General features: G+C 44.5%; 1 protein-coding gene across 2 annotated transcripts in view; it reads right to left on the bottom strand.

Annotated features, from left to right (window-relative positions):
- arhgef2a (Rho guanine nucleotide exchange factor (GEF) 2a) overlaps positions 1-23256 on the bottom strand; it is a 159131-nt gene that overhangs the window by 66745 nt on the left and 69130 nt on the right. For both annotated transcript variants that reach the window (XM_083925466.1, XM_083925467.1), the window contains 6 exons: positions 19422-19547; positions 14834-14951; positions 14476-14552; positions 7137-7308; positions 360-436; positions 68-240 (listed from right to left, as the gene is read on the bottom strand). In XM_083925466.1, coding sequence (XP_083781592.1) covers positions 68-240; positions 360-436; positions 7137-7308; positions 14476-14552; positions 14834-14951; positions 19422-19547 — 743 coding nt within the window. The remainder of the gene's footprint in view (positions 1-67; positions 241-359; positions 437-7136; positions 7309-14475; positions 14553-14833; positions 14952-19421; positions 19548-23256) is intronic.

Here is a 23256-nt window from a genome sequence, read left to right as displayed (position 1 = left end):
TGATGCACTTTTTTTTAATTCAACAGATTTTTTTCAGTGCAGAAAAAATAATTGTGTTGGTGCCCACTTGCTGACGGTTCGCTGGATGTATCGTATCCAAATGTTCTTGTCCTCCTTGGAGGCAGCATGGAACTCATACATCTCTGGAGGAGAGGAGTCGCTGATGAGGAACATGCCTCGCTCCTGATTGGCTATATCCCTCACTATCAGGTTCTGAAGGGACAGTACTGGAGATTTCTCCTGGATCACATAGGAGAGGATTGTTTGAAGAAAGTAATGTGCACAACAAGTTATCCATTGCTAAATTCAATTTGCAATTTCAGTGTGCTTCATGTGTGTTTGAGAGTACATCTTCTTACCAGACATGGAAATATGTATCTCTGGTCTTTCTCCTGTAGAAACACCAGGATGTCTGTCATCAGTAAGACCTGTGTATCTACAAACAGAAAGACACACAGTTTGCAAGCACACACCATAACACATTCAAACAAAATATTTGTTCAAAACAGAAGGGTTTTTTTCATCAAGCACAAATCAATGAACCAATGTAAAGCTGAAACATGCCTATCCACAATCTACCCTCAAAAGAAGTATGAAAATTATTTTTTTTCCTGTCAAAATTTTCCTTTTCCTCTCTGCCTCTTCACTGTGAGTCTGGCTTACTGGATGTACAGTGCTGTGATTCGGATATCTCCACTATGTATTTTAGGGGACCCTCTCTTTTTCTGCCTATCCCAGAATGTTAAGCACCATACTAAAGCACTATGGAGATACAGTGCCTATAAAGAGTCATGATACCCTTTTGAAATAGTCACTTTTTTTGGTTTTCAAGCCTGAAAAGATAATAAATAAAAAATATATATTTTTCAAGCATGATTTACACATTTTGCCTTAGAATATTCAATTGAATTTTTTATTTTTTATTTCTGAAAACAAATAAAAAATGAAAAACTAGAATAGCAGGGTTGAAAGAGTGATGAGTCCCCAGATTTAATACATTCTGTGGTGAGCGGTGATGGACTGCACCCTTCAAGTCCATCCATAGATGTTCTGTAGGATTCAGGTCAGGGCTCTGACTCGGCCACTCTAGGACATTGACTTCCTGTCCTTTAGCCACTCTGTTGTTTATGGAGGTGTGTTTTGGGTCGTTGTCATGCTGGAGGGTGAACCACCTGCCCATTTTCAAGTGTCTAACAGAGGACTGCAGGTTTTCCTCAAGAATTTGGGTGGACTTGGCAGCATCCATTTTCCCTTCAATCCTGATCAACTGCCCAGTTCCTGCTGAAGAGAAACAAGCCCACAACAGAATGCTGCCACCACCATGCTTCACTGTAGGTATGGTGAGTTTTGGGTGGTGTGCTGTGTTTGGTTTCTGACAAACATAGAGCTTGTGTCAGACCCGGGCAGGAATGAGGACTCAGATGCAGAGGTTCGCATATCAAACTGGTATTTATTCTTAAAATCCAAAGTGTGAGGCACAGAGCCAATAAACCACAGAACAAAAGGTCACTCCGAACAGGAGGAAAAATAATTATCAAAGTTATTAAACGGGGCACAAAACAAAGTCGCTCCGTCCAGGAGGGAAAACAGTCATCAAAGTTAACAAATTAAACGCAAAAGCAAAGTCGCTCCGACCAGGAGGAAAAACTAGGTGAGCCAATAACTGCTTAACCTTGTACACTGGTCCCCCTGTCGATCACCTCCAGGGGTGGAGGGGGTGCCGCTGCCGGTATCACGGAGCTCTCCTTTGCTGGTTTCCCCTGGCTGACGTGAAAGGTGGGGTGTACGTGAAGAGACCGGGGCAGACAAAGTCGGACCACCGCAGGTCCGATGATTCTGGTGACTGGGAAATGCCCGACGAATCATGGAGCCAGTTTCTTGGACGGGACTCTGAGGCGTAGGTCCTTGGCCGACAGCCAAACTTTCTGGCCTGGCTGATATGCTGGGGCAGGGCGTCTCTTGCGGTCTGCCTCTCTTTTCACTCGATCCCCCTGCCGAATCAGTACTTGACGGGCGGCTGCCCAGATGTGGCGGCAATGTCGAACCACGGCATGGGCCGAGGGGACCGACACCTCCAACTCATTCTCTGGGAAGAGAGGTGGCTGATAACCAAAAGCGCAGTAAAAAGGGGAAAAACCAGTAGCTGATGTAGGTAAGGAATTGTGCATACTCAATCCAGACCAGGTGCCTGCTCCATGTGGAGGGATTCTGTGAGACTAGGCACCAGAGGCCGGTTTCCAGTTGTTGGTTGAGGCGTTCGGTCTGGCCGTTAGCTTCCAGGTGGTAACCTGAAGTCAGGCTGGCCTTGGCGCTGATGAGCCTGCAAAATTCCCTCCACAACCGGGACACAAACTATATCTTTGGGGAACCCATGGACCTTGAAAACGTCATCATGACCTCCGCCGTTTCCTTGGTGGAGGGTAGCTTAGGCTGGCAATGAATCTGACATTTGGAGAATCGGTCAACTACAGTGAAGACGGCGGTGTTTCCTTGGGAGACCAGGAGCCCTGTGACGAAGTCGATGGAAATATCTGACCACAGTCTGGAGGGAATCGGGAGTGGTTGTAGAAGGGCCATGCGGCACCCAGAAGATGTCTTGAACATGCCTCCACGTCTCCCGGACCTCCGGCTCCATGGAAGGCCACCAGAACCGCCGGGAGATGACGGACATAGTCCTTCTGACTCCCAGATGACATGATAGCAGCAAGGTGTGAGCCCAATGAATCACCTGGGGACGCAACTCAGTGGGGACAAACAGGCGATTATCAGGGCATCCACTAGGTGATGGGGCTCCACCATTAGCTTGCTTCACCTCAGTTTCTATAGGCCAAGTCACCGCTCCAACCACACGGTTCAGTGGAAGGATGGTTTCTGGTTCCTTGGCTTCAGGCTCGGGGTCGAACACTCGTGACAGGGCGTCAGGCTTGACGCTGCGGGACCCCGGCCTGTAAGAGAGGGAAAAAGAGAAGCGGTTAAAGAAAAGAGCCCAGCTGGACTGGCAAGAGTTTAACCTTTTGGCTTTCTTGATATACTCTAAGTTTTTGTGATCAGTCCAGACTATGAATGGATGGTCGGCCCCCTCCAGTCAATGCCTCCATTCTTCCAAGGCAATCTTCACCGCCAGCAACTCCCGGTTGCCGACATCGTAATTCCGCTCCACCTTGGACAGCCTCTTTGACAGGAAGGCGCAGGGATGCATCTTGCCGTCCTGCTCTGAACGCTGCAAGAGAACCGCTCCCACACCTTCGTTGGAGTATTCCACCTCCACCACGAATTGGCGGTGCGGGTCTGGCATCGGTGAGGAGGGGGGCTAAGGTCAAGCATTTCTTGAGGGTCTGCCAGGCCTTCTCTGCTTCCGGCGACCAGCGGAACTGCACCTGGCTGCTATTGGACTGAAGCCTCTGACAAATCGCCTGTAGAAGTTAGCAAATCCCAAGAATTGCTGAACCTTCTTGCAACTGTCAGGCGTAGACCAATCCGCCACAGCGCTAACTTTAGCCGGGTCCATCTGTACCTTTCCAGGGGCTACAATGAAGCCTAGAAAATATACGGTGTTGGCAGGAAAAACACTTGTCTCGGCTTTGACATAAAGGTGATTGTCCAGAAGCCTTTCAAGAACCTGGGTAACGTGAACCTGGTGTGTGTCTAGGTTGGGGGAGTAAATTAAAATGTCATCCAGGTACACATAGACAAAGTGGTCCAGGAAGTATCTAAGAACATCACTGATCATGGCCTGAAAAACCGCCGGAGCATTGGTGAGACCAAATGGCATTACCCTGTACTTGTAATGTCCACTTGGGGTGTTAAATCCAGTCTTCCACTCATCACCCTCTCTTAATCGAACCAGGTGATATGCGTTGCAGAGATCCAGTTTGGTGAACACCTGGGCTTGCTGAAGCTGATCAAAAACGGAAGACATGAGAGGAAGAGGATAACGGTTCTTTACCGTGATATCATTGATGGGACTATAGTCAATACAGGGTCTGAGGGATCCGTCCTTCTTTTTAACAAAGAAAAACCCCGCTCCAGACGGTGACGATGAGGGACGGATGAGTCCTGCTTCTAGAGAGGCCGAGATGTAATCCTTCATGGCCTCCTTCTCTGGTCCAGAAATGGAATACAGGCGACCCTTAGGGATGGGAGAGCCAGGAATGAGGTCGATGGGACAGTCGTATGGACGATGCGGAGGGAGAGAGAGACCCTTGGTCTTGCTGAAGACTCTTTGAAGGTGGTGGTAGTGAGACGGGGCCGAGGTCAGGTCCGGGTACTCACAGTCTGTGGCAGGGTTAGCAGAAAAGAGGTTAATGGAATTAACATCTGTCGGATTGCTTGACACAGCACAGTCTTTGGCGCAACCCGTCTCCCACCTAATGATGTTTCCGGTCTTCCAGTCTACATGTGTGTTGTGACGTACAAGCCATGGTTGTCCTAAAATCAGTGAGTGCAGAGGGGACGTGAATAAATAAAAAAGGGATGTGTTCCTCGTGGTTGTCAATCGGCATTCTAAGAGGGTTATAGCGAATATTTCCTTGCCGTTGAGTGACCTGGCCCGGATGAGTTTAGCTAATCACTCAGAGAGGATGCCTAGCTCCTTAGCTAAACCCCAACTCATCAGACTCTCATCAGCCTCTCATCAGCTCCCGGCTCCCGCGGTGAACGACAGTAAGTTTGTCCGCTCGGTTGGGGAGGGCGAGGATGTCTGAGGCTCTGTCGCCGCAGATCCTCCGTCGCCGCAGATCCTCCGTCGCCGCAGATCCTCCGTCGCCGCAGATCCTCCGTCGCCGCAGATCCTCCGTCGCCGCAGATCCTCCGTCGCCGCAGATCCTCCGTCGCCGCAGATCCTCCGTCGCCGCAGATCCTCCGTCCCGCTGTCGTCTGAGCTGAGCGAGCCGGTTATCCGTTCGGATGGCGAGCGCGATGAGTGCGTCCACATTAGTGGGAAGGTCCGGAGGAACGAGGAGGTCCTGGGGGCGGCTGTGGCTTGGTGGCAGAGTGGGTCGTCCTCTGTTCGAGAGATTGGTGGTTCGATCCCCATCTCCCCCCGGTCCACATGTCGAAGTGTCCTTGGGCAAGACACTGAACCCCGAATTGCTCCCCGTGCTGCGCATGGGTGTGTAAATGTGGTGTGAATGATTAGATCAGATTAGATGGTATGTAGATGTCCACTGCCATCAGTGTGAATGTCTGTGTGAATGGGTGAATGTGACAAACACTGTGAAGCGCCTTGAGTAGTCAGATGACTAGAAAGGCGCTATATAAGTACAAGTCCATTTACCATCCATTTACCTGAATAGGAGCTGCGAGTCCTTTCAAAAACACATCTTATAAAGCTGTGGCGTTCCATCCGCTCTCCACCGCAAGGATGCGGAAACGCATGGCATAGTCACATACAGACTGTATTGTTTCATAACGGTGAGTTCCTGCGCCCTTTCTCTGTGCGTGGTAACGGGGTCAAAAGTCTTAATAAGCGTGGCCTGGAATTCAGGGAGAGTGTGACAGACAACGGAGCCCTGGCTCCATTCAGCTGCCGCCCAGGCTTTGGCTCTGCCAGATAGGTGTGATATCATAAAGGCAATCTTGGAACGGTCCGTGGGGAATGCATGTGGCAAGAGTTCAAAATGGAGCGAGCAGTCTATTAAAAAAATCTTGCAGGTTCCGGGCTCTTCCAAATACTGAGTGGGAGAAGCCAACCTACAACTTGCGCCTCTGGCTGGCGAGGTGCGCGCTGGGGTGGTGTTCGCGACCGGAGGCGGAGCTGTGGCCACTGGTCGAGTGAGTTGCCCCAGCAGGTCCTGTAACTGCAAGGAGAGTTGACCCATGTGGGCAGCCATGGCCGTCTGGAACTCCTCTTGCAGGAGGAGGCGAGCCTCCTGGGTCCGCAGCGCCTCCGATCACCGTTCGGCCTCCGTTGGGTCCATACTGGCCAGAATATACTGTCAGACCCGGGCAGGAATGAGGACTCAGATGTGGAGGTTCGCAGATCAAACTGGTAGTTATTCTTAAAATCCAAAGCGTGAGGCACAGAACCAATAAACCACAGAACAAAAAGGTCGCTCCGAACAGGAGGAAAAATAATTATCAAAGTTATTAAACAAGGCACACAACAAAGTCACTCCGACCAGGAGGAAAAACTAGGTGAGCAAAAGAGCATTCAAAAAAAGGTTAAACTTACTATGAAAAAACAGGAAATACAAACACCTGAGGGAGGATACTAAGATCTCTATGACATGAACAAGGCGGTGGAAACGGGCTGGAAACATTCGGCATAACGGACGAAATATTTTGACAACGAGACACACGGACTATATACACATGAAGGGAGGGGGACCACAGGTGGAAACAATCAAGGATCAGGGGATGACGTCAGACCGGTGACACAAGAGGATGGGCAAGTGACCTGAAATGAGAGGAGAGTTATTTTTCAAAATAAAACAGGAAATTCACAGGACAAAAACCCAAAGACAGGACAGACCTCACCATGGCGTGACAGCTTGTAGTAAGTAAAATCGAAAACACCACAGTTGATGTCAAGTGGAGGCCAATTAACTTGTGTGTAATCTGGAAGGTGATTGGTTATACCTGAGAATGTTTATAATCGTTATTCTAAAGGGACTTATCATTTTTCCAACACTGCTTTTCTAGTTTTTCATTTTTTTATTAATTTTGTAAAGTGCAATACAAATAAAATGTATTATTATTTTAACCCATGTCGGTATATCTGGGTTTAAGCACCCTTTCCCAACACCGAACCAAAAGCATACCCTCTTGGGGAAATACAAGGCTTTCACTGAAGAGGATAGCCTACTTCTCGCTGAGCAACATATTCTCATGAACAGGTTTGTTATATTGTGCGAAAAGTTCTGCAAAGGAAAGTCGACCGTGATACAGTGACAGACCACAAGTGAAAATCCAGCATATCTGTGTGAAGGACAAAGTGCATAAAGATGCTCTTTTAAAGAGAGACAAGGTAGAAAGCTGTAGCCAGTAGTGATGTTTCCATTTTTGATCATATGTACCATTTCCTCTTGATAAAATTTGGAGCACCAGATTGCTCAAAGACATCATTGTGTGCAATGCTGCATACTATAAGATTACTTACTTTTTACACAGACTATTGTTTTCACAGAGCTGTGTACCTTTGAGTCGGGATCCTGGGGTTTTCCAGTAAAGGGTTCCTTCATGGACAAGTCTCCGGCGGAACAACTCTCCAGGCTTGAAAATTCCACCATCCCTTACTCTGGCCTCAGCCCGCGGGTCCAGCTTGGCCTGGATCTCTTGCATACGCTGTGTTTTCTCCAGGTCCTCCATCTGCAAAGCAGGAAAAAAGTCATATTCCATTTGGAGTACAATAAGAGAGTATTAATGAACATGAATGAACCGAACTAATTTGATCCAGCGTTGCTGCAACAACCCGATATTGCTGCACAATATAAGGAGGATACGGCTTCTTCTGAACGAGAAGCACAGGTTCTGGTCCAGGCCCTTGTCATCTCATGACTAGACTACTGCAACTCCCCCCTGGATGGTCTGCATGCCTGTGCCATCCGATCTCTGCAGTTCATCCAGAATGCAGCAGCTCGACTGGTCTTCCTGTAGCTGCTCGCATCTAGCACTTGCTTATGTAGCACTGTAGTTTGGCTTATTTGAAACTAACACACTTACTTAATTCTCACTCTTCTGGTTTGTACAATAGTTGAATGTACTTCAGGGAAATCACTTTGGATAAGAGTGTCAGCTAAATGAAATTTAATGTAACGTAGTGTAATGTAATGTACACCTTGGTGTTGAGTTTAAATGTGTTTTTGTTATGCCATAACTCAATGCCTGCCACTCATACTGTATGTGTGTGGGGCTCTTTTCCCTCTAAGATTTGGTCAAGTTAGCGGCGACTGCTATATAAAGGGGTCCCGCACAAGGCATTTTGGGCTTGGAGTGAGGATTCTTGTAGCACATCCCCACAGCTTCCTGATCTCCGGACAATATGGCTTAGAATCTTCAACTTTTCTGACTTGGAATTTTTTCAGAGTGTCAGACTCAGACTTTTCTTACTTACTAGGAACAATAACTTCAAAAAGGTAACATCAGCTTTGAAACTTGTGCTGTGACTGGAATGTTAGGGCATTTGGCCCTCTATTTCTCCAGTTACGCCTTCCAACTCATGGTCCACTCTCTCTAGACGACAGCCAAGAGGTTCATGGAACCAGTGTTGAAACTCTAATTGAGTGTGGGGGATTACCATAGGTTGAATAACTAAAATGTTTAAGGGCATTTGGCTGTCTATTTCTCCAGTTACGCCTTGAAACCAATGATCACTTTTAAAGTTTTAACCCAGGAACCAAACTTATGAAAATAACTATTTGAAGAATTAATGAGCTCTGAATGAACTTATTGACTTGAATTAAATAACTCACATAAATTCTAAATTGTTAGAATAGCATGAACGCTCTGACAGCTTAATCTATCATTGGATCATTTTATTTGTCCTGCCAAGGATACTTTTTTATTTTCAGCATTTAATAATTATAATCATTTAAGAATAAAAAAAACCCTTTACATTTGATCCAGTGAATATTTGAATCCTTTAAAAACTCACTATGAAAGAGTCACACCAGGACCTTGTAAGTCCTTTCTTCAACCCAACCCTGGACTGGTCACCTAAAGGACACGAAAGCCTCCAAATGTAAGGACCCCAAAGGGAAGGACGACTCAATCATCGTCATACGTAGTACCGAATTCATAGCAGTTGTAGATTTAAATTATAATTGTTTTTTTCCCGTAGACTGAGATAGCTATACAGCATAGAGACCCCTTGACTCTGCACCGGAGTTGGGTGAGCTATAGTAAATATTAAGTAATTAAGATTAAGATTAATACTATCTATTTCTATCTGTTAGGGGCTAAGAGCCTGCTAGCAGGAACTTCCATGATCCGTGAGTGCTACAGGTGGCAGGTTAATAAATGTGTCACCGCGGCTGTGGCGAGAATTGAGTGCTACTGATAGCAGTCCACCTAATGTTGTGCATAGCGATTTTATTCACTCACAAAATTTTAGAGACCAAAGCTACCAAGCTAAGAGGCGAGTGGAAGCGACTCTCAACACTCTCCTGGTTCAATTCAATTCAATTCAAAAAACTTTATTTGTCCCCGGGGGGCAATTCAGGGCACACAGAGCAGCAAATAACGACAGTGCAACTATACAAAAACATTTTAACCTAACACAAGAATAAAGTGTAAGAGAAGAGTAAGTGTCAGGATGTTAGTGTGTTAGTACAGGTAGAATAAGTGTCAGGATGTTAGTGTGTTAGTACAGGTTAGATACGGAGAACATCGTCGCCGTGAGATGTAGAAAGACATGCGTGTATCAGATGTAAGCAGACATGTGAACGGGTGTATAAGATGTAAACCCGCAGTAGACTGTTAAAACAGGTATGAACTGAACTGTAGTGCAGAAAAGATATAAGTGGACAGTGATCGGATTCAGATGAGGTCAGACATGATACATGTGTGTAATGAGCAGACGTAAACAGAACTATAGTGCAGTAATAGAGTATAAATATAATATATAACTATAAGCTAAATAATAAAGTGATAGTGGTGCATGGCAGGAAAACAGCAGTCTAAGTATATGCTAGCTCTGTGTAACAGATGAATACTGAAAAATAAAGTGACCATAGTGCTGTGATGGATACAATATAAGGCCTGATAGACAGAATGAACTGGAGTAGTGCATTTATACCATAATTTAAAATAACTAACAGAATCAAGTAGACCAGTAAGAACATAGTAACAGAATAAGTCCGGTGTGAACATAATAACAGAATAAATAAGTAAGTGGAGTAGTGCAACAGACCGGAGTAACATTATAAACAGAATAAATAAGTGGCGTAGTGCAACAGACCGGAGTAACATTTAAACAGAATAAATAAGTGGAGTAGTGCAACAGACCGGAGTAACATTATAACAGAGTGAACAGAATAAGTGGAATTGTGCATCAAACCAGTAGTTCACAGCTTTGAGGAATTGTGCATCAGTGGAGTGGAGGTAGATAGCCAGTTCACGTGTCCGGTAAGTGTCCAGGGGGGGGTGGTGGTGTCCAGGGGGTGAAGGTGTCCAGGGAAGGTGTCAGGGGTGGGAAGGGGGGCTGATGGTGATGGTGTCCAGGGAGGGTGTCTGGAGAGGGGAGGAGGAGGGGTGAAGGGAGGGGTGGTATCCGGGTTGGAGAGGGGGGTGAGGTGTTCAGGGAGGGTGTCTGGAGTGGGGTAAAGTGTCCAGGGGAGGGTGTCAAGAGTGGGGAGGGGGGTGGTCAGAGGGGTCAGGAGTTGAGGAGCTGGACAGCCCTGGGGATGAAGGTTGCTCTTCTCCTCTGTGTCCTGCAGCAGGGACAGCGAAGACGGCGTCCTGAGGGGAGCCACTCAAACGCTGAGAAGAGAGCATGAGAGGGGTCCTGCATGATCCGACCAGCTAACCTGAGTGTCTGCTGCTCGTGGATGGTCGACAGAGTTCTAACAGGAAGTCCAATGATCTTAGAGCAGACCGTGGCTACGCTCTGCAGGCGGTTTCTGTTCTGGAGGCTGGTGGAGTAGAACCAGCATGTGATGGAGAAGGTGATGATGCTCTCGGTGAAGGAGTAGTTAAAGGTCAGGAGGATGTTCTTGCTGACTCCAAAGGAATTGAGCTTCCTAAGGAGGTATTTCCGCTGCTGACATTTCCTGAGAATCTCCTCTGTGTTGGAGGAGAATTCCAGCAGGCTGTCGAAGATGGTGCCCAGGTACCTGTACTCCTCAACTGCTTCAACAGGCTTCCCGTGGATCACGGTGTTTGCTGATGCAGCCAGTTCCCTCTGCTTGTTGGAGAAGGTCACCACCATGTCTTTGGTTTTGTTGACATTCAGCTCCAGGCAGGAGCTGTCACACCATTCCACAAACTCTTGAAGAGCTGGTCCGTGGTGCAGAGATGGGCCTGACAGCAGGCCAGGAGGACGGTGTCGTCAGCGTACTTCACCAGATGACAGTTAGGCTGTGTGGTTCTGCAGTCATCGGTGTAGAGGATGAAGAGCAGAGGTGAGAGCACACAGCCCTGAGGGGAGCCGGTTGAGGTGTGTTGGAGGTCGGAGAAGGTGCTGTTGACCAGGACTCTCTGTGAACGGTTGGTCAGGAAGTCCAGTATCCACAGGATTAGCTGTTGGTCCAGATGAAAGAGGGCTGAGAGTTTGTCAGCCAGGATGTGGTGCTGCATGGTGTTAAATGCAGAGGAGAAGTCTGCAAACAGGAGTCTGGCTGCGGTGTTGGGGCGCTCCAGGTGTTTGTGAACAGTGTCTATTATGAATGTTTTTGCATCATCGACGCCCCTGCCAGCTCGATAAGCAAATTGGAGCGGGTCCGTCTGGGAGTGGGTTTCCCTGATGATGTGTTGTTTTATGATCCTCTCCATGGCCTTCATCACAAGAGAGGTGAGGGCCACCGGCCGGAGGTCATTCAGACATTTGACGGCGCTCTTCTTGGGGATGGGATGCATGCCGCTGATGTTGTCTGGGCCAGGTGAGCTGTTCTCCCTTGTCTTCCTGAGGGCTTTCACCACGTCCTCTGCGCTGAAGGTGAAGGCTGCTGAGTCACTGGGCTTGAGCTTGGACATCGCTTCTTCCAGCTGGGTGGTGTTGTCCTGCTCGAACCTTGTGTAGAAAGAGTTAAGGTCATTGGGGAGAGATGAAGAGCTGCTGCCTGAAACCTGGATGGTTTTTTTGTTGCTGGCAGCAGTGTTCACAGCAGCCATGTTCTTGATTCCCTGCCAGGCTGAGCGGAGGTTGCCCTGCGTGAAGCACTCCTCCACTTTGTTCTTGTACTCCAGCTTGGCAGTTTTTATGGCATGCTTGACCTCTCTGTTGACCTCCTTTTTCTCCGTTTCAGAGCCGGTGAAGAAGACCCTTGTTTTCTTGTTGAGGATCTCCTTGAGCTCTTTGGTGATCCAGGGTTTGTTGTTGGGGTAGATAGTGACCGTTTTGGAGGGGATGATGTTGTTCATTCAATGTTCACATGGAGGGAGGAGGAGGGGTTCATTAATGTCATCAGAGGGGGCCAGGAGGTTGTCCCAGTCAGTGGATTCAAAGCATCCTTGGAGTGTGATGATGCTTTCGTTGGTCCACTGCTTGATGTTTTTGACAACTTTCTTCACCCTTCTCATGACAGAGATGTAAGCCGGAGCAAGCAGGATGGCATGGTGATCAGCAGAGCCCAGAGGGGGGAGGGCGACAGATCTGTATGCGTCGGGTACTGAACCATAGCACTTGTCCAGTGTCTTCTCCTGGCGTGTGTGGCATGTGATATACTGTTGATAACCTTTTAATGATTTGTCCAGGGAGCAGTGGTTGAAATCACCCAAGATGAATTTGGGAGAGTCCGGTGAAATGTGGTCCAGTTTGTTTAAAGAGTCTGTGATGTGTTCAGTGGCTGTGACTGCGTTGGCTCTGGGGTGGATGTAAACCAGGATGAGAAAGAGCTGAGGAAACTCTCTAGGTAGGTAGAAAGGGCGAAGGGAGACAGCCAGAAGCTCAATGTCCGGGGTGCACAGTTTCTCCCTCACGACGATCGTTGAGCACCAGCGTGTGTTTACATACAGACACACGCCGCCGCCATGTTGTTTACCGGTGAGCTCACTGTCTCGATCAAGTCTTAGAGGGGGGCCGAAGCCATCAACGTGCAGGGCATTGTCATCGTCGTTCTTATTTAACCACGTCTCAGTGAAAGCAAGAACCGAGGCAGTCCTGTACTCATGCATGTGGTTAACGTTAGCTTGTAGCTCGTCCGTTTTCTTCCGGAGGGATCTAACATTAGCTAGGACGATAGATGGAAGCGGCCGTTGTTTACAAGTCTCCCGTTTGAGCCTGGCCCTGATTCCGCTCTTTCTCTTCCCCCTTCTTGTTCTTGTGTGTGGTTGAGTTACTCCGCAGTAATTCCTTCGGTAGCGAGTCTACGGCGAAGGCGTGTAGAGGATGGAGTCCGAGCTGCAGTAGGGTCTCTCTGGAGTACGTGTTCCGCTGGTCGTTGTTTCTGCTCGCCGTCACAAACTCCAGGAGAAACCACACTTGAAGAATGGCCATGAAAAACACGGGTATGTCCATGCCGAGTGGAGAATTAAAGTGCCGGGTGAAATAGGAAAAGAAAACAAGGAGAATAACTTCCGCGTTGTCCGGCAGTCACGGGGTTAACAGGAAGGTAAACAAAGAGAGCGTAACGAGGGGACGGGCAGGAAAAAAAAGTCTGCTTTGTCTATGTAACGTAGTTAAATAGTTAGAAAACACACTCGGGGTGTGTGGCATGCAAAGGGTAAACTAAAATAACAATATATATACATAAAACAAGTAGAAAAACATAATAAATGCTAAGTAACGCTAAAAGTTGCTCTGTGCTCCGTCCGGTCGACCACACTAGCAGCGACCCGGAACCATTCTGCCCCATAATTCACATTCTTGATAAGAGTTCAGGTCTGAAGACATGTACGTGCAATATTTAGTCAGTGTCATAGCACCAGCAACTGACATCGGGAACTCAGACTGTGATAAACATTGCCTGATTAACGTGAACATTACATTGTGTGGCCTGTCAGACCTTACTTTGGTGCAGTGAGATCTCGGCTTCTCCTGGTGCAGGACAATGTCCGGCCTCATGTGACCAGAGTATGTAGGCAGTTCCTGGATGATGAAGTCATTGATGCCATTGACCTGCCCTGTCGTTCCCCTGACCTAAATCCAATTCAGCACCTATAGAACGTTATGTATGGGTGCATCCAACACCAACAAGTCCCATCACAGACTGTCCAGGAGCTCACTGATGCCCCGATCCAGGTCTGGGAGGAGATCCTTCAGGACACCACCCTCCGACTCATCAGGAGCCTAGACGTTGTCAGGAGTGCATACAGGCACGTGGGGGGCATATACACTACTGAGTCACATTATGAGTTGGATCAGCCTGTCATTTCAAATGTTTGGTTTTTGATTTTCGGTGTGGTTTTGAATCCAGCCCTCAGTGGGTTGATGATTTTGGTTTCCATTGATCTTTGTTACATCATTTTGTTCTAAACAAATTATTTAATGTACATCAGTAAAGATTTTCAACTTGAGCAATTCATTCATCATTTAGCAGTATATATTTGTTTTTTTCTCATGCTTTCCATTAGCTCATCAGTCCTAATTAATTACTTCCAGGCTGACATGCATGCATACACACGCGCGCAACATATTTCACACATTCTCAAACAAATTCTATCCCTTGGTTCTTTGACAAAACTTTTGTCGTATCCTGTATTTATTGATTTATTTTCCTCATGGTGTTTAATGTCTTTTGCCTTGCAATGAAAGAAAAATATTAAATAAAAATGTAATATTAATTATGATGTCACAGAATGTCTTTGTGAGGACCACAAAAAATGCTAGTGCGTCCTATAGTGTCTGGCCAATACGGTACTCATAAAATATTTTGGTACCTGTTGATCTATGGAACTAAGAAGTTCTCTGACCATAGAGAGAGCCTGTGCCAAAAAGGAGGCTTCTTCTTCATCATCTGGAAGAGAAGTAAACAAACAGTATTACTGTGGTTGTATAGGAACCTAAAGGAACAGACACATGGTAGACAGAATACAGGTATTTTAAATCATTAAACTGTTTATAGACAGACAAAAAGTTCGCCTCTATGAACTTACTGCTGCTTCTAAAATAATTTTGGTTGGTGAACGTTTCTGAAATATATGGCAGTATCATTGTCACCGATCAAACTCCAACTGCAGTTGTATTGCTGCCTGATTTGACATTGACAATAAAACCATTGTGACTGGGATGATTCACCGGTGGTATTCTCCAGAATGCGCTGAACAAGGACAGGATACTTGGAGATTCGCTGAGTCACCAACAAGATGCACTCCTGAACACCATGGCACCGTAGCAAGGGTCCACGACTCACCCGCTGCCCAGACACAGAGAGACACACAATGAAAACATGATCGTGGCTGTTATTTCCTTTTCATTTTTCATTTTGCAGCAGGATTTTGGGGGTTCACCAGAGCAGAATATCTGACCTATTTTCTATGTAAATAGTTAGGAAAGCCAAGACCATCCTTTCCAAAAGTTGTCACAAATTGCATGCAGAGTTCCAGTTTTTGCCTTCAGGCTCTCAGCTCAGATTTCCTCCTTTAAAAACTAGACATAAGTATTCCTTTATCCGTTCAGACATTTCTCTTTTGAATGCGGGTGAATGGAAGATTTACTTAACCTTAGGCCTGTAGCTGGTGTTGATGCTGTTGGTCATTTGTTTCAACCGTATTTATTAATTTGTATTTTTTTTAGGTCATGTTGTTTCCAATGCTTTCTTCTTCATTGCAACTAGCTGCATCCATGTGGGCTATTGTTGCATCACCACACTTTATCATGTTTTATCATAAAGGCCTGTCTGATCTTATTAACGATGAACTTGCCACTTATGAGCTGAGTGTTGAGCGGGATGCCCTCATCACCCTCACCGTAAGTATAAGGAGCAGCAATGGTGTCACCACCTAATCCTAAACCTAACCCTATGGATATTAGGTAATGTGTAGACTAACAAAGGCCCCTGCTGTCTTCCAATCTCTATTGAACAACATACTCTTTGTTTTCTAGAATAGCATTGAACACATGTAGCACATTAGGCAAGTACCTTGAATAATAATAATAATAATAATAATAATAATAATAATAATAATAATACATATAGCGCTTTTCAGGAAGCTAACAACAGTGACAGCGACAAAAAAACAAGAAAAGGGTAATAACAGTCGGGGGGGGGGCAAGCAAAAGATAGCACAGTGAACAAAAGCAATAATGGAATGGAATGTAGATTATATAGTACAGACAGAGAGAGACACAACAGGTACAGTCACACTTATGACGATTATAATCGGGTTAAGGGCATACTCCGGTTTCTCAACACCATACCCCAGGTAAAATCAGAGTTCTAATACCTCGGTTAACAGACCACAATAAGGAATACCTACATCACTTCAAAAATCACTTCAACATCATTGCAATGTCAGATACATGGATTAATGAAGACAAAGGCACAGATATCCTGGATGGATATAAGCTTGTAAGTACCCTAAAGCCCGGGGTGTGGTGCGGAAAGACAGTGTGAGTGCGCCCTGGAGATGATTGCAGATATTGCAGATGATGTGACCAAGGGGGAAGAGGTAGTAAATGAAAAGGAGGGGGCCGAGGACTGAGCCCTGAGGGACCTCATGGGTAACAGGAGAGAGCGTGGATGAGTGGCAAGAGAGGGACATGAACTGTTGCCTGTCGTTGAGGTAGGAGGTGAGCCAGCTGAGTGCAGTTTCTCTTCTTCCTCCCGGATTCTCTCTTGCCCTCTCACAATCCAGGGACCAGATGCCAGCTGTCCCTAGGCTTTGAACATGGCCTGCATGGACCATCATCCAGGTTAATCATAACTGAGCAAAATAAAGAGTGTTATGGGTGTTAATACATGTTAGGAGACTTTTACATTAACGGTACTTTGTTATATGACTGGTGATTTTAATGGATTTCGCTTTTTAGACCACTCCTTTTGTGTGAACAAAAGTTTGTACCTTCCTGAAGGGGTTCCAAGGCCCCACATGCCTCCTCCTCCTAAGAAAATAACTTAAAATCCTTATACTGACTAAAACTATTACACTAAAAGGTGATATATTAATTAACCATAAATTAATAGTTTAGTATATTTCATGAGACTTTATATTAGCTGTCACTTCCTTCATTATCTGAAGGTGGTGCCCTTGAGAACCTCTGGTTTAACTAGTCATTTTTATTGTTATCTTTGATAATTATTGGTGATAGCTATTATTAATTGATAAACGACAAGTTAATTGAGAATACTCAGTCTCATAATCTGATTGTGAGTTAATGCCCTACAGAGGTAAGATGCACTGCCTAAATGAATAGTGAATAATGAAGTGTAGAGGCCCTTGCTTTGAATGACTTCAGCACATCTGCGCCCACAGGACATCACTAGTTTCTCACACTGCTCTGGTTTGATCTCGGTCCATACTTCTTGCAGTCTATTCTATGGTTTTGTTCAAGTTTTGTCAGTGTCAAGACAATGTCCCCTGTCACACTGCAAAACAAGTTAAGCAGTTCCTTGAAGCTAATAAATAATGAAATGGCAAGCCCAGAGTCCAGATCTAAACCTCAAAGAGAATCTCTGGAAAATCTTTGGCAACAAAGTAATGTCTAAAAAACCCACTACAGAATTGAATTGAATTGAATGGAATTGAATGAATTGAATTGAATGTATTGTCATTGTACCAGTACAACGAAATTTACAGTACAATCCCTTAAAAGCATCAAATAGAATAGACTCAAACTTTAAAAGACACATTTAAAAAGGCAAGCTTACACACCAACTCACACACACGCACACCGTAGCAGCTTAAGGAGACAAAACAAAAAACAGTAGATTGCAGACCCTGAGCAAAGATCATCATGTACCATCATAGGTAAAGGTATTTGCGGTGTTCAGAACTATTATAGCTTTTGGATAAAAACTTCTTAAGTCTATTAGTCCAAGCATTTAGAGACCTGGCCTGGGTGGGACAAATCCCTTAGAATGTTTTTAGCCCTACTAAGACAGCGAGAGCTGTACAGTTCTTTCAGGGTGGTGAGTGCAACCACTGGGCAGCTGGCAAACCACACACACATGCAGTACATCAGGATGCTTTCTATAGAGCAACGATAGAATGACACCAAAACTGTGGAAGAGACTGAAAAAGAATGGACTAATATCAAACCAGAGCAGTGTGAGAAACTAGTGATTTCCTGTGGGTGCAGATGTGCTAAAGTCATTCAAAATAAGGGCCTCTACAATTCCTGTTGTCAAGGAACGTACAGAGTTGGACCCAAATGCTGGACATGGAGAAAATGTTAATTTTTAGAAAAAAGGGTACACGGTAAACAGTCCAGAAAGGCAACAAATCCAAAAAGGGTTGGGCAGAGACAGAGTCGGAGAAAACAGGCAAAAATCAGCAACACAAGGACACAAGGAATTAAACGCTGTAACGATAGGCGAGACTTAACGAACTGGCACAGAAGGTGAAGGGAACACACTACTTAGGCACACAGGCACACAAGTCAGAAACTGACAAAATAAAAGGGGAACACTAAGCTGGGGCTGTGACACCTATTAATGTTTTAATCCTATAGCCCTAAGAAAACAGTGTTGAAATGTTCTCCTCTGACACAATGGTTACTGTTCTCTAATTTTACTCACTGTTGTTTTTCAAGGTTTTTGTTGAAGTGCCTTGGTTATTTAAAAAAACACGGACCTTTGCCTGGAAAGCAGCTCCAGAGCTGCCCACACGGACCTTGTCTTCCTCAGAAAGGCTGGGAGGATCTGGCCAGACATAGAAGACCTTTCTTCTCCAAAGTTCAGATAACAGATATACAGCCTCAGCTTTTATATATATTAATATATATATATATATATATATATATATATATATATTATTTATTGATGATTTAATATTAAGTTGAGTGTATGCCATTTTGCCCTTGCCAAGAGCTAATAATAAAGTAATCAAATTGCATTTAAAGTATATGTTGTGGAAATTCAGATAATAGGTCTTTCTAAAAAGTTAGATAGTTGGGTGTCTAATATCTGATAGGTTCTAAAAGGTTTTCCTAGCTAAAGTAGATGAACAGACCCTTGGGGCTCGCCTGAGCCAGTTAAACCATGTCCTAGCCCAACAACAAGTGCACAGATCAATGCGAGGAGATCTGCCGTTAACACGGCTGATTGGTAACTGACTTAAAAGCTATTCAGTAAGTTGCCATATCAGAGGAAGCAGAGTAGACATCTGGATGAGGGCAGTCAGCAGCTAGGTGGGTCTCCTCGCCACCAAACTTCTTTAAAAGTAATACTCTTAAGCTGGGCTTCCTGGAGCAAACTCTCCTCTAGGAGTAGGATTTCCTCTCTTTCAATTATGGTATGGTAGGAGCAAAGGTGTTTTGGACCTCAGTAAAGCTCATACATGCTCATTCATCTATCCATCTATTATTAAAAAAACATCTTTGTCAGAAGCAGATTGAGCAGCATATTACATTCCCATAACAGTCTGTATTTGCCGTTTATGTTAGCTATTATTACCAATTGTGGGAAGGAAAAAAGATTTAAAGAACCATTACAGACAAAAACACCTGTTTCCCTGACAAAAACTTGATTAAAAGGACAATAATCAAATGTAATTTAAGAAAATAATAGATACCTTTTTACACCTTCACTTGTGAGTGTGTGTGAAATGAACCCATACAGTTCACATCCTGTGTATGAACTGGAATTTATTTTTTATTATAATCTTGCTTTTTTCTTATTTGTAATGCACAGCCTGTTGTATTTTTGTGTTGTGTTTTGTCTCACCCGTATGAAGCACTGGAACTTCTTGTCTCTGGCCAGAAGTTCCTTGTATAATCTGACAGCCTTCAAGTGGCGGCTACAGAACTCTGCGTAGGTCTTCCGCATGTCATCTGCACACTGGCCTGAGAACTGAGAGAAGAACATATGCACAAATTGTTTTGTCTGTGTGAATGCAAGTGAAGAGATAGCAGGTCTGACATTACTTTGCCTCATTCCAAGCAATCAAACAGACCAACTAAACATAGGTGATCAAATATGACTTGATATTCTGTAACTGTATTGCCTACTTCTTGCCATTTGGTCTGCACAATTTTTAGGCACATGGCCAATTATATTGTCAGTGCCTACAGTTTTCTGTAATTTGACTCTCCTCAGGGTCCGATGGACATCAGCTGGGTCAAAACTGAGAACCTTGTCATCTGGATGAAGGGGAGCTTTAATGGTGGTTGTGTTGTTTAGTGCATCAAACCGTCCAAAGTAGTTGTTGAGGTCATTCAGATTCTAATAGGTGAAATATAAAACTGATGCTCTTCGCTTGTCTCCGGCTGAAGGTGCTCTTATAGGGGGGAACCAGCCTTCCTGATGAGCCTATTGAGTCTGTTAAGGGAGGTGACCCACATGAATTAACAATTACTGCCCCATCTCAATTATTAACTCGGTGGCTAAAATCCTCGAGAAACTAGTGTTCAATCAGCTATCGCATTATGTCTCAACTTTCAACATTCTATGTCCATGCCAGTCTGGGTTCAGACCTAATCATTTCACAATGACTAAAACTCACCGGTGCCGTCTTTCTTGATTTAACCTTGATTTAACCAAGGTGATGTTATTGACTACTACCTCCTGCTTGATATGAACTTTACTCTATTGGTCTTTCTCAAAATCTATTGGTCTTTCTCAAAATCTCAAGATCTACTGCGGTTTAAGTCATACCCTCATAACAGACGCCAATGTACCACCTTTAATGGAAGTCAATCAAACTCCTTAATTGTTAAGAAGGGGGTCCAGCTAGGTTCGTCTTTGGGACCATTCCTTTTCTCTATTTTTATAAACGACCTCCCTACTATCTGTTCTGACTGTCAAACAAAACTATCTAGTACTAACAAGTCTGAAATTGAAAAGATCGCTTCAATCAGACCTTAATATATACAAAATAATGTAAAACTAGCTGTGATCTAGCTATTCTTTACCATCATATAAATTGTCTCCCCCTTCAGATGAGAAACAGTATTGTCTCTCAGCTATTATGACCAACACTGGGTTACGCTGATATTGTCTATCAGAATACATATAATACACATCTTCAACCCCTCAATGTAATTTATAATAGTCTCTGCAGATTTATTAAGGTGTCCATATTTAACTCACCATTGTTCTATGTACAGAGCACTAAACTGGTTATCCCCCCATGCTCGAAAATGCTACCTCCATTTTTAAATGTATCCATCTCAGCTACCCTCCCTATTTAAAACAATACCTATTACCATACACAGCCTCATACTCACTAATACTTCTTTTTCATTCCAAGAACTAACAAAGAAATCGGGAGACGTGTTTAAACTCAAAGCTCTTTCTGACTGGAAGACTCTGCCTAGTATGAGAATTAGCTCATTAAGAGCTAATAGTTCCAATTGAAAATACACTCTCACCCTTCCTCATAAACAATGTACCTGTTACTAGTGTTAGTCTGAGCTCCTTTATCTAGCTTGCTCTGTGTGTGATCATTTGGCATAACTATTGTATAAGCATCGCCATTACATTCTTTTTGTTTTATTGTATTATTAAGTGTAACAAGGTCTTATATCATATTATGTCACAATGTCATGAAATAATATATCATGTAATAATGTTGATAGTATGTATTAAAGTATGATGTATGATAGGTGGTATATGTAGCTGCTTTATAGTAATATTTTGAGTTTATTGTGAGTTTGTGTACATATGTGTGTATGCATGCATGTATTTATATGCATATTGTATGTATACATTTATAATACATAAAGTATCTGGTATTATATGTTTAAATGGTTCTTTATCTATATTGCATCTATACTATTGTATTGTTTTGTACTGTATCATGTTGTATTATGCATCAACATTATGCTGTAACACATAACTATTATTATTATTATTAGTGGATATGTAATGTCAATTAACAATTGTTAAAACTGTAGCAGGTGGGGATGGAGGGGTTTTGAGATTGGTGTGTGAGTAGGTAGGTTGATGAGAGCCTCTATGTATGTTATCCCTAGTTACTGTATTGTCATTTTGTATTGTATGTTCTGTTCTCAAGGTGTTCTCCATAAATAAACTTGAAACTGGTTAGCGTCAGCTAGAAGATAATGCTGGACACCATGGAGTGATAGAACATCTGCAGTATAGTTCTGCAGACATTGAAGGATCTGAGTCTCCTGGGAAAATACAGGCAGATCTGACATTTCTTGAACACAACATCTGTGTTTTTAGTCCAGTCGAGTTTATTGTCTATGTGGACGCCCATGTACTTGTACTCGTCTACAATGTTCACCTCTGTTCCATTAATGCAAACAGGGTTCAGACAGGTCCTCTTTTTACTAAATTCCACGACCAACACCTTTGTCTTTGTGATGCTGAGGTGGTTAAGTCCACACCACTCCACAAACCTGTCCACCACACCTCTGTACTTAGCCTCCGGGCCTCTGCTGCTACAGCACATGATAGCAGCGTTGCAGGACTGTCAGCAAAATGGGTATGGGGAAAATCTGGCGTAAGATCTGTGGTCCTTTTCAGCAAATACACTCAAATAAGCCATAGAGACACTTTTTTTCATTTAACAACTATTAACAGAGATATACCGGAGAGTCGCTAACAACCAAATGCAGCTAACACTAATAAGCATGTGGCAGCACGGTGAACGCATTACAACGTCTTTTTTAACCACTAATACTGCTCAAAATGACACCAAACCTCTGCAGTAGTATGATGAGTTCTTACACATTAACCGAAGCACCAACAATGTACGTAGTCAACCTGGAGATTATCAAAATAGTGTTTTGAAAGACTTACCAACTGGCCCCTGTACCAGCTCCTCTCATAGTAAAGTCCATTCAAGTTGATTACCAAAGTCATGTCACGAATCCCCGGCCATGAGGTCTGTTTGGGTGTTTTTGTTATGTCTTGTGGTGTTTGTCACTTTTCTGACAGTGCTCGGGGGCGTGTCCTTCTTTGGCTGCTCACACACCTGGCTGAGGTCACCCACACACCTGCTCCTCATCAATCCCCTGCAGTACTTAAGGAGCAGCCACACATGCAGTGAACGCCGGATCGTTGTGAAGTATTGTGTATGCTACCGCATTTTCCAGCCATTTTTCGTCGTTGCTACTGTTGGTTGTCTGTCTGCCTCAGCCTGCTGGAGCTGGTCTCTTGCAATCCGTGTCTGCAACTAACCGTGTCTCTCTGCCTCAGGAATCATTCCAGGAAGTCAGCCCGGGAGCCCAGTCCGCTTAGCCCCGCCGCCTGTGAGCCAGCCACTCTCTGGACCTTCCACACCTCTGGGATCCAACCCTCGCCTGCCAGCTTCTCTGTTCTTCACCACCTCACGCTTTATCAAATAAACTGTTTAAACACTGCCTTTTTGTCCGTTCTGCTTCTGGGTCCTCCTCAGAACCCGGACAAGTCAATTCAAAAGGAAGCTTTGTTTTCTGTGTAGGGACTCTTCTCATGCTACTGCAGAGGTTCGGCGTTATTATAAGCAGTATTATAAGCAGTATTAGTGGTTAAAAAAGACCTTTTAATGCCGTCCCTGCTCTGCCCCGAGCTAATCAGTGTTAGCCACATCTGGCTGTTAGCAACTCTCCAG

The sequence above is a fragment of the Echiichthys vipera genome, assembly GCF_963691815.1.
Source record: "Echiichthys vipera genome assembly, chromosome: 13".
Lineage (NCBI taxonomy): Eukaryota > Metazoa > Chordata > Actinopteri > Perciformes > Trachinidae > Echiichthys > Echiichthys vipera.
This window is presented reverse-complemented; position numbering and strand designations above follow the sequence as displayed.